This window comes from Diabrotica virgifera, chromosome 3, assembly GCF_917563875.1.
Source record: "Diabrotica virgifera virgifera chromosome 3, PGI_DIABVI_V3a".
Classification (NCBI taxonomy): domain Eukaryota; kingdom Metazoa; phylum Arthropoda; class Insecta; order Coleoptera; family Chrysomelidae; genus Diabrotica; species Diabrotica virgifera.
Window position 1 is genome coordinate 76,288,320 of NC_065445.1, and position 15,741 is coordinate 76,304,060.

At 30.8% G+C, this 15,741-nt stretch overlaps 1 protein-coding gene across 3 annotated transcripts in view; it reads left to right on the plus strand.

The window, feature by feature from the left end:
* LOC126881154 (uncharacterized) overlaps positions 1-15,741 on the plus strand; it is a 209,976-nt gene that overhangs the window by 18,340 nt on the left and 175,895 nt on the right. For all 3 annotated transcript variants that reach the window (XM_050645229.1, XM_050645230.1, XM_050645231.1), the window contains exons 5-6: positions 4,115-4,286; positions 10,005-10,269. In XM_050645229.1, the coding sequence (XP_050501186.1) occupies positions 4,115-4,286; positions 10,005-10,269 (437 nt within the window). The remainder of the gene's footprint in view (positions 1-4,114; positions 4,287-10,004; positions 10,270-15,741) is intronic.

Consider the following 15,741-nt stretch of genomic DNA (forward strand, 5'->3'; position numbering starts at 1 on the left):
AAAATTATTCCAGGTTAAATTTACTATCGAGAAATCACATTTTAAAGTAAAAAATATTTTTTTTTACAAAAATATATTCGAAAGAAAACCAAGAAAAAAACACAAAAGATAGCAATTCTGTTTTTTGGCTCATAACTTTTTTCTACAGGGATATAGGTATAGGCATTGCTTCACAGAAAAAAAAACCTCCATCCCTACCCTTTATAATGGTGTTTACTAGAAGTCTCTATTCTTCACAGTTTCCAAAACATCATTTTTCAAATTTCGCCACTCACAGCGATTTTGGCCCATTTTCCTTGTTACTTCTCAAACATTGTTCTGTAACTTTTTTCTACGTATCTTTAGGTAAATGTAATTCATTTATTAGGAAGAAAAGTTAATTACCTTTAAACTGGTCTATTGTAGAAGGCTGTATGACTACTTGTAATGGTAGGGGAGCAAAGTATGCTAAATGTGCAGTCACTCGAGCGCTTTGGGGACCTATTGGGATGTGATTATTAGGTCCTAAAACCAAAAAAAGTTAAGTAAAATTTTCCATTTTAGCGGGCGCTTGCCATTTTTTAATTTAATTTTCCATTTCCATTAATCGTTTTTTCCGAATATAGCGCCATCTATCCATAATTCGAAAAAATGTTTCGAATAAAAGTTGCTTATTTTTATGCAGAGAATTCAAATCTTCAATAAAAATGGGGGCTCCCATTTAAGATTTTAAAGTAACCCCCCACCCCACCTCCGTGGGGGGTCACCTTTGGTACCATTCGATATATTTTTCAAAAATATTAAATAAGTGTATTTTGCAGTTTTTCGATCTGATGTTTATTTTACTAAATATCGTGGGATTTGTATTTAAAATTTAAAATTTACCCCCCACCCCTCTCTGCGAGGGGTCTTTGTTTGGTATCTATCGATAGATTTTTGAAAAATATTGAACGTGTAGTTTTTAGTTTTTCGATCTGACTTTCATTTCGCGAAATATTCGCCTTTTTCTTGTGAAATTTTGTGATTCACCAATTCCCTTACGCCCCGCTCAAATCGTCAGATTTTTTAAATATACACTGTTTTGCATGTACTTAACTTACCTTATCTTAATCTGACAATTTCAAGTATTTTTAAGGATAGATTTTTTTTTTCGAACCCCCCTAAACGAACTCCCCTGTGTTAAGAGCCAATATATGGCAGAGGTACATCTGCAGGGTACCACGTTTTTCCCCATATGATAATCTGACGCGCTCGAGTAACTGCAAAAATCCCCGCTTGGGCTCCCCTACCATAAGCAAGATATTCTTTTTCTCATGATCATCTTTCAGTGCGTCACAGTTTTTCGATTTCTCTCTAACGCATTAAATTGTATGTGACAGAAAAAAAGGCACGTCTGGGAATACTTCGGTAATTATTCTAGTTCGGTGATTATTCTAGTTGTCGATAGATGGCGCCATAATCAAAAAATAATTATTTATTAAATAAAATAATAATATTATCAATATAATCTGTACAATTTATAAGACTATACAAATGAAAGAAAATACCATTTTATAAATGCAATAGACACAATTGATTTGGTTTTATTCCAAATTGAAAATAAAATTTGACAACTGTCAGATTTAACTAAAATGTCACGTTAGAATAAATGTCATAAATGTGTATTATCACGGACTTACCTTTTTTTCTATAATTTGTGACGCACTGAAAAATGTTCATGAAAAGGAGAATATGTTTGTTAACTATTTTATACTTTTTATGATTTTTGATATATTTTATAATTATTTTTAAATTTCTCATTATAACTTTTTTATTGTTAAATAAGGTAAATATATTGTACATTGTACAATAAAAAAAGCTTATTTTCTTTACTTTAAAATGGTGTACCTATTGTAAAAAATTCTAGGACTATTTTTAAACAAGATGCTTTTTCAAAATGTGACATATACATATACAATAGGTCCCATTAAGTTGGAACCATATGAAAATCTTTCTTATTATTAACTTTATGGAAAAAAAATTACGGATACCCTTGGATATCTTACGGATATCTTGTTTAAAAATAGTCCTAGAATTTTTTACGATACACCATTTTAAAGTAAAGAAAATCAGCTTTTTTTATTCCACAATGCATATACATAAATGTACAAGAAAAAAAATATGAGAAATTTAAAAAATAACCATTAAAAATATCAAAAATCAATAAAAAGTATAAAACCTTGAAAAAGTATAACTTGCTTAGAAAGAGCCGTATAAGCTTATACAGTAGACCATTTTGAAGGTAACTGACTTCTCTTTCTACTAAATGTACCATTATATATATATATATATATATATATATATATATATATATATATAGTGGCTAAACACCCCTTTAGGGGTTACGCCGCTTACGCTCTCTAGATCTATGTTTTGAGGAAGATCAGTCCTCACGTTCGTTGTTTAATTTTCTCTGTTATTTTTCTCCACTCTTTCCTGTCTCTGGTTTTCCCTTTCCAATGTCGTATGCCCGCATTGTTGAGATCACTTACTACTTCTTGTAACCATGTAGATCTTGGTCTTCCACGTCTTCTTTTGCCAGCTGGTGTCCATTCCAATATTGAGTATATCGTCGTAGTTGATCCGGATCTCCATATGTGTCCTAGCCATTTTGCTCTTTGCTGTTTTATTTTACATACTATATCCTCCTCAATTTCTTCCAGTAACTCAAGGTTCGTTCTTTGTCTAAATTCATTGTCATTTATTTTTATTGGTCCTAATATTGCTCTTAGTATTTTTCTTTCTTGTATTCTAAGGTTTTCCTCTTGTTTTTTTGTCATGCTAAGAGTTTCGGCTGCATACATCATCGTCGGTCGAATTATTGTTTTGTATACTTTCATTTTTGATTTCTTACTCAATAACTTATTTTTAAGTAATTTTTTATTTGCATGGAAGCTCTTATTTGCTGTAATAATCCTTTCTTTGATTTCGGTTTCTCTTTCTCCATTGTTTAATTCTTCACCACCATATTTTATAAGCTCCATATTGATACAGTCCGATCCTGAGGCTTTACCATTACGGCTGCTATTAATAATTTCCTCAACTTCCTCTTTTGTTGGTATTTGTAGCTGGTTTCCTAACATCATTGTCTCTTCTCCTCTGTTTTCATTTAGGTCTTGATCTTGTTGTTCTGTTAATAATTCTTTAAAATAGTTAGTCCAAATTTCTTTATACTCTTCATCGTTTTCTGATACTTTTCCATTTTTATCTTTTATGCTTTTTATCTTTCCTTTAAACGTTTTGTTCTGCTCACTAAAATGTACCATTACATATACCCAAAGATGTCTAGAAAAAAGTTACAGAACAATGTTTGAGAAATAATGAAAAAAATTGCCCAAAAATGCTGTGAGCGGTAAACTTTGAAAAATCCTATTTCGGAAACTATAAACTCTAGAGACTTTTACCAACCTTTATTTTAAAGAGGAAGGACGGAGTTTTATTTTTCACTAAAGCAATGCCTATGCCTATATCCCTATGGAAACAAGTTATGGGGCAAAAAACAAAATTGCTTTCTTTCGTGTTTTTTTCTTGCTTTTCTTTTGAATATATTTTTGTAAAAAAAAATATTTTTGGCATTAAAATGTGATGTTTCGATAGTAAATTTAACCTAAAACAATTTTCCTGTAGACGCATTTGTACCAAAAGTGCATAGAACTCACAGTGTACCTAGGGACTAATTCACCCCTTTCTCAAAAACGCACCCATTTAAATGGTAGCACTCCGCGATTTTTTCAAATTTGGAGGTCCATTGAGGATATGAGACAATAAAATCCCATTAACGTTGTAGTTCCTTTTATCTCTCTTATTTTGAACATAATCAATAGCCTATTAGTCTTATGTGCAACATTTGTCTTTCCATTGCTCTTTGCGTATTTATGATTTTGTCTATATGTTTGCTTTTGTAAACGTGGAAGTTTGGGAACCATAAGTGAGAACAGAGTGTAGGCATTGATTGTATACCTTGGTCTTAAGATGTTGTGAATATCTTTTGTTTTTAAGGATGTAGCTTAGCTTGCCAAATGCCGCCCATGCTATTTTAATATATACATATTATAATAAATACATTTTTCGTTAATTGTTTACAATTCTTTTGCAGAACCTCAATTGTCGATACTAGTGTGGGTTCTGCAGTAGTTAGAACCACATCTGAGAGGGGTATTTATGAAAGCTTACCACCAAGATTTGTAGAAGAATCACCAAACAGTAGTAATCATCATTTGTTGGTAAATCCAATTAAGAATGATACTAAAAAAGCAGAACCTCTACAGGTAAATCATAGTTTATTTGCTGACCCTATTCATTTTATTTGCGCTTACGATGTACACTTAGGAAAAATTTACTAAATTACAGTGCTCGATATCAGATCTGTCTTTTATTTCCCTAAAATTTATATATTCGAGCATTCAGCCATATCCTATTTTAATAATTAGTGAAGGAAACAAAGGTTGAACTTCGCAAACTCGACACAAGTCCGGTTTTTTTTTGCTGGTCTATCAAGGGGTGCTTATTATGAGACTAACTTTTTCTTAAACCCCGGAACACCCATTTTCATCCCTTTAAAGGGGGTAATTTGTGGTTTTTGCGAAATGTAGTCCTTCCTGTACGTTTTTACAGAAAATTCCTTAATATAAGTATGAAGAGGACTATCTTTCGTACAATTTATTCCGCAACAGCATATGTCTATCCCCTACCGTTTAGCGGGGGTAGCGCCACAAAGTTGACAAGTTTTTAAAAAAGATGTTTTAAAGAAAATATTTTTCCCTAACTGTAATGGGAATTAAGAAGAAACCCTGCGGTAATTAATCACAAATAAATTTCAGATTTTTTGGTATAGGTTTCATTTAAGGGCAATTGCCCTTTTTTAATTACAGTGTTTCAAATTTTAAACCACTTTTTATACCATCTGAACCGCTTATGCTAGCGTAAAAAAACTTTCAGCGATTAGTCATGTTACAAGTAATATTTACAAATTTGTATAATGCACCCCCATATTTTCTGTGACTCTGTGGCTTTAGGGTGCAAAGAAAGAAAAATATATGCATAGGTCTTAACAGTGTAGCAGACAGTGTGTTCGTTTATTTGTCGTAAGTACCGGGTGTCCCAATAAGAATGGCTCTCGGCCATATCTCAGGAACCGTTTATAGTACAGCTTTGAGAAAAAAATATTTATAACATAAGTTGCCTCGGGAAAAGCCTGGAAATTATTTTCATAATTGTAGGTCCACCGCTAGAGGGCGTAATTGAATATCAAAAATTAAAAAAATCAAAATTTTACAAAATTTACCTAATGAAGGGGCACTGGAATTCCAATCATCGTATTCTTTATAAAATTTGATTTGACAAGTTTAAGTTTACCTTTGCAAATAAGAGGTGGGGTGAGTGGAAACCTTCTTATAAAACAATGGCTGTAAGTCCGGTTCTGCTATAGCAAATTTTGCATAGTTATTCTGGTTGAAAACAGCTCTTTTTCGTCAGTACAAGTGTCTTATTTTCGAAATAGCCTAATAAATAATATGCAAGCTAGGAGGCGTTATTTAATTATTTTCAGAAATCTAGTTTTCTTTGGAAAATATTAAATACAAGTATGCATTTTTATTCCTGTATTACAAAATAAGACCAATTATCAACATAATACCGAAAACCGCATGTCGATACCTTCTTTCTATCTCGAGATATCTTAAGAAATGTGTAAATTTTAAACATAACTGTTAATGTCATCGGTAAACGAGGTTAAGGAAAAGTAGTGTGCTTTAGAAAAAACAAATACATAAACATTTTCCAGATGTAAACGTACATAATTAATTAAAACAACAATAAGACAAACAACACTATAAAATATAACAAAGAAATAAAAGCAACTACTAACTTAGTCTTAGTGACTGCCTAAATGTTCAAATTGTTGCCCATCATTTTCGATGCAAGCATTTACTCTGTCAAGAGTAGATTGAATAGCAACATAATTAACTGTTTTAGACTTTTATTTATGGGGACGGATTAAAGACTTTGTTTTTGCCACTAGGCCTACTACTCGAGAAAACATGATCTAGAATCTAGAGAATGCGAAACGCCATTCAAAACATTGCGAAAGCAGAAATTGAGACTGCTGTTCAATCTAATTTTGAAATTGAAAATTATGGGCAACAGTTTTAACATTTAGGTTGTCACTAAGTAAGTAGTTGCTTTTATTTCATTGTTATATTTTATAGTTTTTTTTGTCTTATTGTTGTTTAAATTAATTATATACGTTTACATCTGGAAAATGTTTCTTTGTTTTTTCCATAGCACACTACTTTTCATTAACTTCGTCTACCGGTGACATTAACAGTTGTTTAAAATTTACACGTTTTTTTAAGATATCTCGAGATAGAAAAAAGGTATCGACATGCGGTTTTCGGTATTATGTTGCTAATTTGGTCTAATTTTGTATTACAGGATTAAAAATGCATACTTGTATTTAATATTCTTCAAAGAAAACTAAATTTACAAAAATAATTAAACAACGCCTACTAGCTGGCATATTACTTTAGGTTAATTCGAAAATAAGACTCTTACATTGACGAAAAAGAGCTGTTTTCAACAAGACCCTGTTTTTCAAGTATGCAAAATTCTATTTAGCAGAACCGGACTCACAGCCATTTTTTGATAAGAAGGTTCCCACTCACCCCACCTCTTATTTGCAAAGGTAGACTTAAATTTGTGAAATAAAAAATGCGCAGAATTTTAGGAAGAATACGATGATTATATTTCCAGTGCCCCTTCATTAGGTAAATTTTGTAAAATTTTGATTTTTTAATTTTTATATTCAATTAGGCCCTCTAACGGTGGACATACATATCTGGAATAATTTCCAGGATTTTCCCGAGGCAACTTTTGTTATAAATATTTTTTTACGGTTCCTGAGATATGGTCGAGAGCCATTCTTATTGGGATACCCGGTACGTTATCAGTAAAGTAAATAGGTGACGAAGAAAAAACAAAAACTGGAGCCTGTCAAAGCATTTTTGAGGTTTACGGCGCCACTGTGCCGTAAGGGTTGCTGATACTAAAAACATGAATAGGACCTTATTTGTAGAACAAATTGTGGTTTTTAATTCTGTATAAGTTTTGTTTAAAAAATAATGCATAATAGGTAATGGAAAATCGTGAAAAAGGGCTCGTCAAACTTATTTTCAGGAATAGGGGTAGTTTTCGCAGGGATGTTGCAGTTACTATATATATTTATGAAAAACCCTATTAATGGAGTATAGACCCATATGGGTCAAAAAACAAAAAACAATTTTTTTCTTTTTCAACCCCCCGTTTTATTTTTTTTTTGCTATAGCGGTTGCACCAGGAAATCGCTTTTGGTGTCCAATGCATGGGCAATAAGAACGTGCACAAAATGATATTCGCCGGTCCGGAATAAGCATGACAATTGCTGCAAAATTTTGTCAATTCCTGTTTATTGCGTAATTAACTTCTAAAATACTGTACACAGATGATACAAAAACGACAGAACTGTAACTATGTGCTGAGCCACCACAGGGTTGTTGCGTCGTTATTGAAATATGCACCATTTTAAACCCTGTTTTAGATGAAGAATGACGTAACTGTAAATAGGGTTGAAAATGGGGGGACAAAATTAAGATAAAGAAATTCGGACCACTGGGGATGAAAATAAGCGCCATCGCTGTAAGAATAAACAGCATAATAAAGATATAAAAACAGTTTTTTGTACAGAAAAATTTTCAGATCAAGAATGACGCAACTGTAGATAGGGTTGAAAATGGGGGATTAAATTGAGATAATTAAATTCAAACCAATGGGGATGAGACTCAAAGCCATCATTGTAAGAATAAACGCCATACCGATGCTCCGGATGGGTACTTTAATCACTATTTTAAATATTTAAAAAATTTTAAATGAAGAATGACGTAACTGTAAAAATGATTGAAATGGGGGGATTAAATTAAGACAATGAAATTCGAACCATTAGGGATAAAAATAAAAGCCATCATTGTAACAATAAACGCCACACCGATACTCCTGGACGATTACTGCTCATTTAATCCCTATTTTAAATATTTAAAAATCGTTTTTTTTGCTCTCCTGAGAAATTTGGCTTTTTGCAGTTACGACATTCTTATTCCGGACCGGCGATATGATAGGCTATTGATTATATTCAAAATAAGATAGCTAAAAGGAACTACAACGTTAACGGGGTTTTATTATTTCATATGGTCAATGGACAACTATATATGAAAAAACCGCGGAGTGCTACCATTTAAAGGGGTGCGTTTTTGAGAAATGGGTGAATTAGTCCCTGGACACAGGTTACATTAGGGTGAGTTCTATGCACTTTTGATACAAACATATCTACATAAAAGTTCAACTAATTCCTATCTTCCTACAACCGCAGTTTTTTGTACATCCTTTGGTACATTTACATGCTATTTTTTCAAGCAAAGCTTGTGGTTCAGGAGCTTTGTAAAGAGAATAAGCATTCTTTTTTATTATATAATATATACCTAAATGTAGAAAAAAGGTTATAATGGGAAATTTAAAAAATAATCGTAAAAAAATATAAAAACTAAAAACTCGTTAAAAGTATAGTCTTGAAAAAGATAAGCTCTTTAAAAGAAGTCGTACAACATTATTCAGTAGAACATTTTAAAGGTAATTGATTTTTATTCCTCTTACATGTACCATTTCATATGCCTAAAAACGTTACAGAACGTAGAAAAAAGTTACAGAATAATATTTGCGAAATAACAAGGAAAATTGCCCAAAATTGCTGTGAGTGGCGAACTTTGAAAAATCATATTTCAAAAACTGGAAATCCTAATGACCACTACCAAACATCGTTTTAAAGACAAAATATGTAAGTTTTTTTTCTTTGAAGTAATGTCTATACCTATATCCCCGTGGACAAAAGTTATGGGACAAAAAACAAAATTTCTTTCTTTTGGGTTTCTTTGTGCTTTTTCTTTTGAATAAATATTTGTAAAAAAAAGTATCTTTGATTTCAAAAAGTTATATTTAGATAGTTAATTTAACCAGGAACAATTTTTATGTAGACGTGTTTGTACCAAAATGCATAGAACTCACCCTAATGTAACCTGTGCCCAGGGACTAATTCACCCATTTCTCAAAATCGCACTCCTTTAAATGGTATCACTCCGCGGTTTTTCATGTATAGAGATTCATTGACCATATGAAATAATAAAACCCCGTTAACGTTGTAATTCCTTTCTATTATAGTACATAATCAATAGCCTATGAAGCATTTTATTGTGAAGGATTCCAAGAAAACCACTTTCTATATTAATTCTCCTTTTTTGGGCCATTCCGAGGAAAATGGGGGTGTATTATACAAATTTGTAAATAACACCAGTACATGGGTAATCGTTGAAAGTTTTTTTAGCCTAGCGTAAGCGGTTCAGATGGCATAAAAAGGGTGTTTTAAAATGTAACAATCCTGTAATTAAAAACTGGTCACTTGCATTTAAGTGAAACCTATACCAAAAAATGAGCCACTAATTTGTGATTAATTACCGCAGGGTTTCTTCTTGATTCCCATTAGAGTTAGGGAAAAATAGTTTTTTTTAAACATCTTTTTTAAAAACTTGTCAACTTTGGGGCGCCACCCCAGCTTAACGGTGGGAAATAGACATAAATATGCTATCGCGGAATAAATTGTAGGCAATATAGTTCTCTTCATATTTTTATTATGGAATTTTTTGAAACAACGTACAGGAAAGGCTACCTTTCGCAAAAACCACAAATTATCCCCTTTAAAGGAATGAAAATGGGTGTTCCGGGGCGAAATCTTTTAAGAATAAGTTAGTCTTATAACAAGCGCCCCTTGATGTAGCAGAAAAAAATAAATAAAACCGAACTTTTGTCGAGATTCCTAAGTTTAACCTATGTCTCCCACACTAAATAGATTGTTTAAATTAACCACATGCTACAATTTATATTAAAATATTTTTTTTGATTTCTAATAGGAAACTCCTTCTAACAGTTTATCCTCTCCGATGTCTTTTACCACTGTAAATCAGTGTAATATGTCTGGTTCTTTCGTAAGTGTAACAAATAATAAAACCAAGAATATTAAAAAGAATAGGATGGAAAAAAGGAAGAAAAGTAACTATGGAAATGACTATAATAGTCCATCCCCAAAGAGAGTGAGATCCAACCACAAGCAGAAAGATCAAGATAATCAATGTGCTTTTATCGGATCGCCAGTATTAATTTCAGATATTTTTAAAGGTAAAATATAATATATTTATAAACATAACACATTTTTTTCGTTTATTTCGTTTTTAAAATTCGTTGAATCACTTTTCAAATAATTTTTGGAATTTGTTTTGTGATTAGAAAAACTTTCACATAGTATTTAAAGAAATTTAATGTCTCAAACTACATTCTTCTGATATTTCTGTGTTAGATACTGTATTTAAAGGCTCTGACAGGTATTCTCAAGTTTAAGTTTCATGTAATCAAATGAACTATTCTCCAATAAAGTCATCCCAGGAACTCATCTCAAAAATATTCAAAATATAGTTCAAATATCGCATCCATCAATGAAAGACTATATTTTGTCCAATAGGGACTTACACCACTCTTAAATCTTGAATGTAAGAGCACTAACATCAACAGAAAAATAAAGCTCTATGCAGAGGAAGAATAAATGTCGCTAGAACCAGAAACACCCACAAATATGGAAGTTAATAGACAGGAAGTTCTTAAAACACTTGAAAAGTTAACGACAGAATAAAAGCGGCAGGTAAAGACGGAATACCAAAAAATTTATTGAAGTATTGTGGAGAAGCAATTAGGGGAGTGCAATTAGAACGAAAACATGCAATGTTTCGGAAAAATTCAAACAAGCTTATATTTTTCTAAAACTTTTTCTGTTAGTTTATATAAATGTTAAAGTAAAAAGTTCTACTCGCAGATTTGGCGGCTAATTGTTTATTAATTGTTTAAACAATAACAAATATGTTGTATAAATAATTTTAAAAATATCGTTAGAGTTATCATTTTACTCTGATCAAATATGTTTCTATTTTGTTTTTGATTATGCTGAATCCGAAAATGGAATTGCAATTTGAAAATTCTTATACAGAAGCTCTTATACAGTATGTCTGCGTAGCTAGGAACCACATGGAAAACTTTTTTATTATCAATTTTACGAAAAAAAGTTATTCTTCATAAAATGCTCTGGATAGTCAAAAATCTAAAACTCAACCATCAGATATCAAATTTTATTAATTTTATACGAGTTATGTCAAACATATGAATTTCGTTAAAGAGTAAATTCCCTTTATATTCCAGAATATCAAAAAAGGCTATTATGAAAAGTTTTTTGAAATTATAAACTATGTTTAAATATACAATTACATTATTCTAATCGAAAAAAAAAAAATTCAATTTTTTCTCGAATTACGGATACTCATCATCATTTTATTACAATTATGATAACTATTTTATTATCACTTTTACGAAAAAAAGTTATAATACATAAAATGCTGTCCTTGGTATAAAATCTAAGGTACAACCATCAGATATCATACTTTTTTAATTTTATACGAGGTATGTAAAAAATATAAATTTTTCTTAAGAGTAAGTGCCTTTATTATTCACAATATTTTAATTAGAAGGATGTAATTGACCACTAAAACAAATTTTTTAATTCCAAACAACTTTTCTTAATAACAATTTTCGATATTCTGAAATGTAACGCTACTTTACTCTTGAGTGAAATTCATATTTTTTGACATACCTCGTATAAAATTAATTAAATTTGATATTTGATAATTGCATCTTATATTATATACGATACAGAGTATTTTATAAAGAATAACTTTTTTCGTAAAACTGATAATAAAAAGTTATCAATAGGTTCCAAGTTACGCAGACATACTGTATAAGAGCTAAATGTTTTTTTTGCTGAACATTTATTATTGTTGAAGCTTATTATTAAATGTATTTTAGGAAAAAGTTTTCCAGAAAAAAGTTTTGATCACTTCAGTGCCGGTTTAACCTAACTTCGGGCCCTGGGCACTAGATATTTAGGGGCCCCTTCATTGCTATTCGTTGTCAATTTTTTTAACAAAAAAACACATGCATTAACCTGCATTAACTATAAACGTTTATTGTAAAACCCATACATTTTTAAAAAGTTTAAAAAAGATTTTTAAAACCAACGAGGAAAATAGCAAACGTAAAAGATATTCCAAAAAATACAAAAAAACAGTTCAATAACAAATCAAAAAACAAATATAAAAAAAGTTCTACAGAACAACACATGACAAACAAAAAAACATATTCTAAAAAATATGACATATTCTAAGCCTAAACATATTCTAAGACAAAAATTAGCTCACTTTTTTTCTTGACTAGGCAAGAAGTTAGTTAGGTTAGTTAGCAAACTGCCATATTAATACTATCAAAATATAGCTGATCCACTTCTACATTTTTTACAATAGGATAGTGATAATGCGTCTAGGTTTTCTTGATCCTTTGACCTTCAATATATGTATCTTTAATCTTTTTAAAGACAAAAAAGACCGCTCGCCTGACGCATTAGAAATTGGTATCGTCAAATAAACTTGCAGTAAAGTTAATTGGCAAAAGTTGCCTTTACATCCTGGCTGGATGACACCAAATTTTCAAATGTTTATTGAAATTTTGGCGTAACGTTATATTATAATGAATAATTTTATTAGGCAAGTTCTCTTTGGTTTCATCAACATCTTTTTTATATTCCTCGCATAAAATATTAATTCAATTTTTGATTTCTTCTTTATTTAGCGTAAAAAAAATCTAACAGCTGATGTAACATCTTTGTAGCATTATATTCTCTTTAAAAGACCGTAAGAAATATTGTGGCATGTAACATTAAATAGGTACTTCAATTCTGAATATCTCTTGCCCCTTTAAAATTTTTTCACTTTCAACTGCTTCATCGAAAATTGTTTTTTTTTTTGTTTTTTGAGGGCCAATTCTATAGAATATATTTGAGATTATTGCCTTCCCAAAAAAATATTTTTTGGCTTCAATTTCGCTTATTTTATTTCTTACGTCTCCAACAAAACTCAAATGTCATTAATTCTACTCCAATTGACACGTCCAAGTTCACAATTTCTAATGTTTTGCTTGTTGCATTGACTCGTTTAAAATCCTTGCCCAAATCAGTGTCAATAGAGTATCCAAGTTAACCTATCTCAAAGGTATCCATTTTATTATGCAGTGTCTTGGCTTCACTTCTAACTGCTGATTTTTTGTCTCTATTATTGCGTAACTGGAAAAATATGTTTGATGCATCCGTAGTTTTTAAGTAAAGCATTTACAGCGTCACAAGTTTCTACATGTTTTGTTTTCATTGCTTCCAGGAATTCATTACAAGTTTGGTCAGACAGATAGCTAACTGAACCTTTTTCTTTATTCGCATTCCGCTGTAAATGCTGAGCTAAGAAGTTGTCAAAAGCAAAGTATACAAGACAACTTAAGTAATTTCCCTTATGACGACTCTTTAAATTCTCATGGGATCAACGAAAAGCTAGTCCTTGAGAAGCAAGTAATTTAATGGTGACAACCACTCTTCTCAATAGTCAGCTTCGCGTTCTACTTGCTCTTTCAAGCCAACGTCGAACGTCTATAACTCCAATTTAACTGATGATCCATCTAACTCCAACTGATGATCTTGTTATTAATGTAACAATAGAGTTCAGATGAAATTTAATTTCTTCGTGAGATTTGAGTAAACTATTCAAATATTTCTAGTGGGTAAAATATGTATATTCAAAATCAGTTAAACTATTTTTTTTCAATCGAAAATAATTTGCACGGGTAACAACAAACAGCTTTAACACTTCTTTTCGCCTCCATTGGATTTTACTCTATAAGAGTTGCTTTCATTTAATCTTCTATAATAAGCTTTGTCTCCAGCTTCATACATTTTTTACAATTTTCTAAGGAATCGCTCTTTGGTTTAAAAGTTGTCACAGTTCTTATCTATCAGTCTTAAAATCAGACCATATCGAAATCGCAGGTATTTCGTAGTCTTTTTCTCTATTTAAAAAAATATGGTCCTCGATTATTTAGCGGTTTTTAATTTGTTATGAATAAAAGGAAGCTTCCCTACGGGCCCCTTCGGGGTCCGGGCCCCTGGGCGCCCGCCCCAAGCGCCCAATGGATAAAACGGCACTGGATCACTTTGTATAAACATTTCTTTAGCTGGTAATTTTCGGTTTTTGTATTACATTTTTGTTATCTTTCTTAATTTTCTCAAAAAGAAATAGTGTATTTCATTTCTAAAGTAAAATAATTTAGTGCATTTTAAGTATTACATCCTAAGTTTTAAAAAAGCACTAGTAAAACTGTAATAGATCTGTTCAAACTTGAGTAATACCGTCTTAAAATGGTGGCAATTATATAAAACTACGAAGATTTCAAAAATTACATTTTTGAGACGTCATATCATTTGAATTAAATTTTTAAGATTTTTTTTGAACGAAACATCATTTAGTAAGATACTTAAAAGGTAAATTGTGCAAAATTGAGGGTTTTATAAGAAAAATTGTATTAGTTACACATTTTTAAATAATTTTTAAACAACATTCATATATGGATCATTTTCCGTCTCCACCGTACTTTGCCCATACATTTTATTTATTTTTATTATAACCATAAGATAGCTTAATTATTTTTCTTTCATGTTCAATTTGTAGAATTTAATTTGATTCATTAGTTAAAGAATTACATTAAAATAACTCAATAAAAAATTATAGAAGATACAGATTTAATTTTAGAAAATTCTTTATATAATTTTTTTTGTAAAATTTTCTGAATTTTTCAATAGTCAAGTCAGTTTTTTCTAAAATTTATATTTTCGGAGTTATTTAAAAAAACATCTAATTTCGTAGTTCATTTGTTTAATAAAAAATGAAGCACCCACTTCTCGAGTAGAACTTTTTGATATGTTGTTTAATAAACACTTCTTAATGAAATTACGAAAAGTTCTATCTTGTTTGATTTTTCCCGAAGTGAAAATCTATATGCACTCCCATAATGACAGAACAATTAACAACATTGAATAATAAAATTATAAAACACAATACAATACCGGAAGGATTGAGAACTAGTAAACTACATAATTGTACTATTCAAAAATGGAGATAAAACAGCAAGAAAACTACAGAAGTATAAACTTGTTAAATGCTTATCTAGAAGTTTTTTCCTTTTGAAGTTTTATTTACAACCAACTTCTACATGAGAGTTTTAAGTAAATGTGAATGAATTTGTAAGCATGGAAAGAGCATCCAATGACGGACTGGGACGTTTCGCCGTCGAGCCAGTTCGCCGTCGGCTGTTTCGCCGTCGCCATCCCGGCATTGGTTAAGTTTACAAGAACGTGATAACATACTAACTTTTTTTATACTAAATGTAGCAAGAACGTGATAACGTACTAACTTTTTTTTATACTAAATGTCAGTGTAAATAAAATGCTGATGTTGCTAGTAAAACCAAGTTATGTTTTCGTATTCAACTATACATTGTTTCCGTCTGAAAAATATATTTAAAAAGTTACATTTCATAATTATGGACAAGTCCTCTAAGATTTTCTAAAATATTATTATCAGATTCCCGGAAATAAACAATATTGAGAAAAGGGATTTCAATTTCAATTCTTTTTACTGTATCAAAAATAAAAAACTTCATTATGCAAAAGTGATA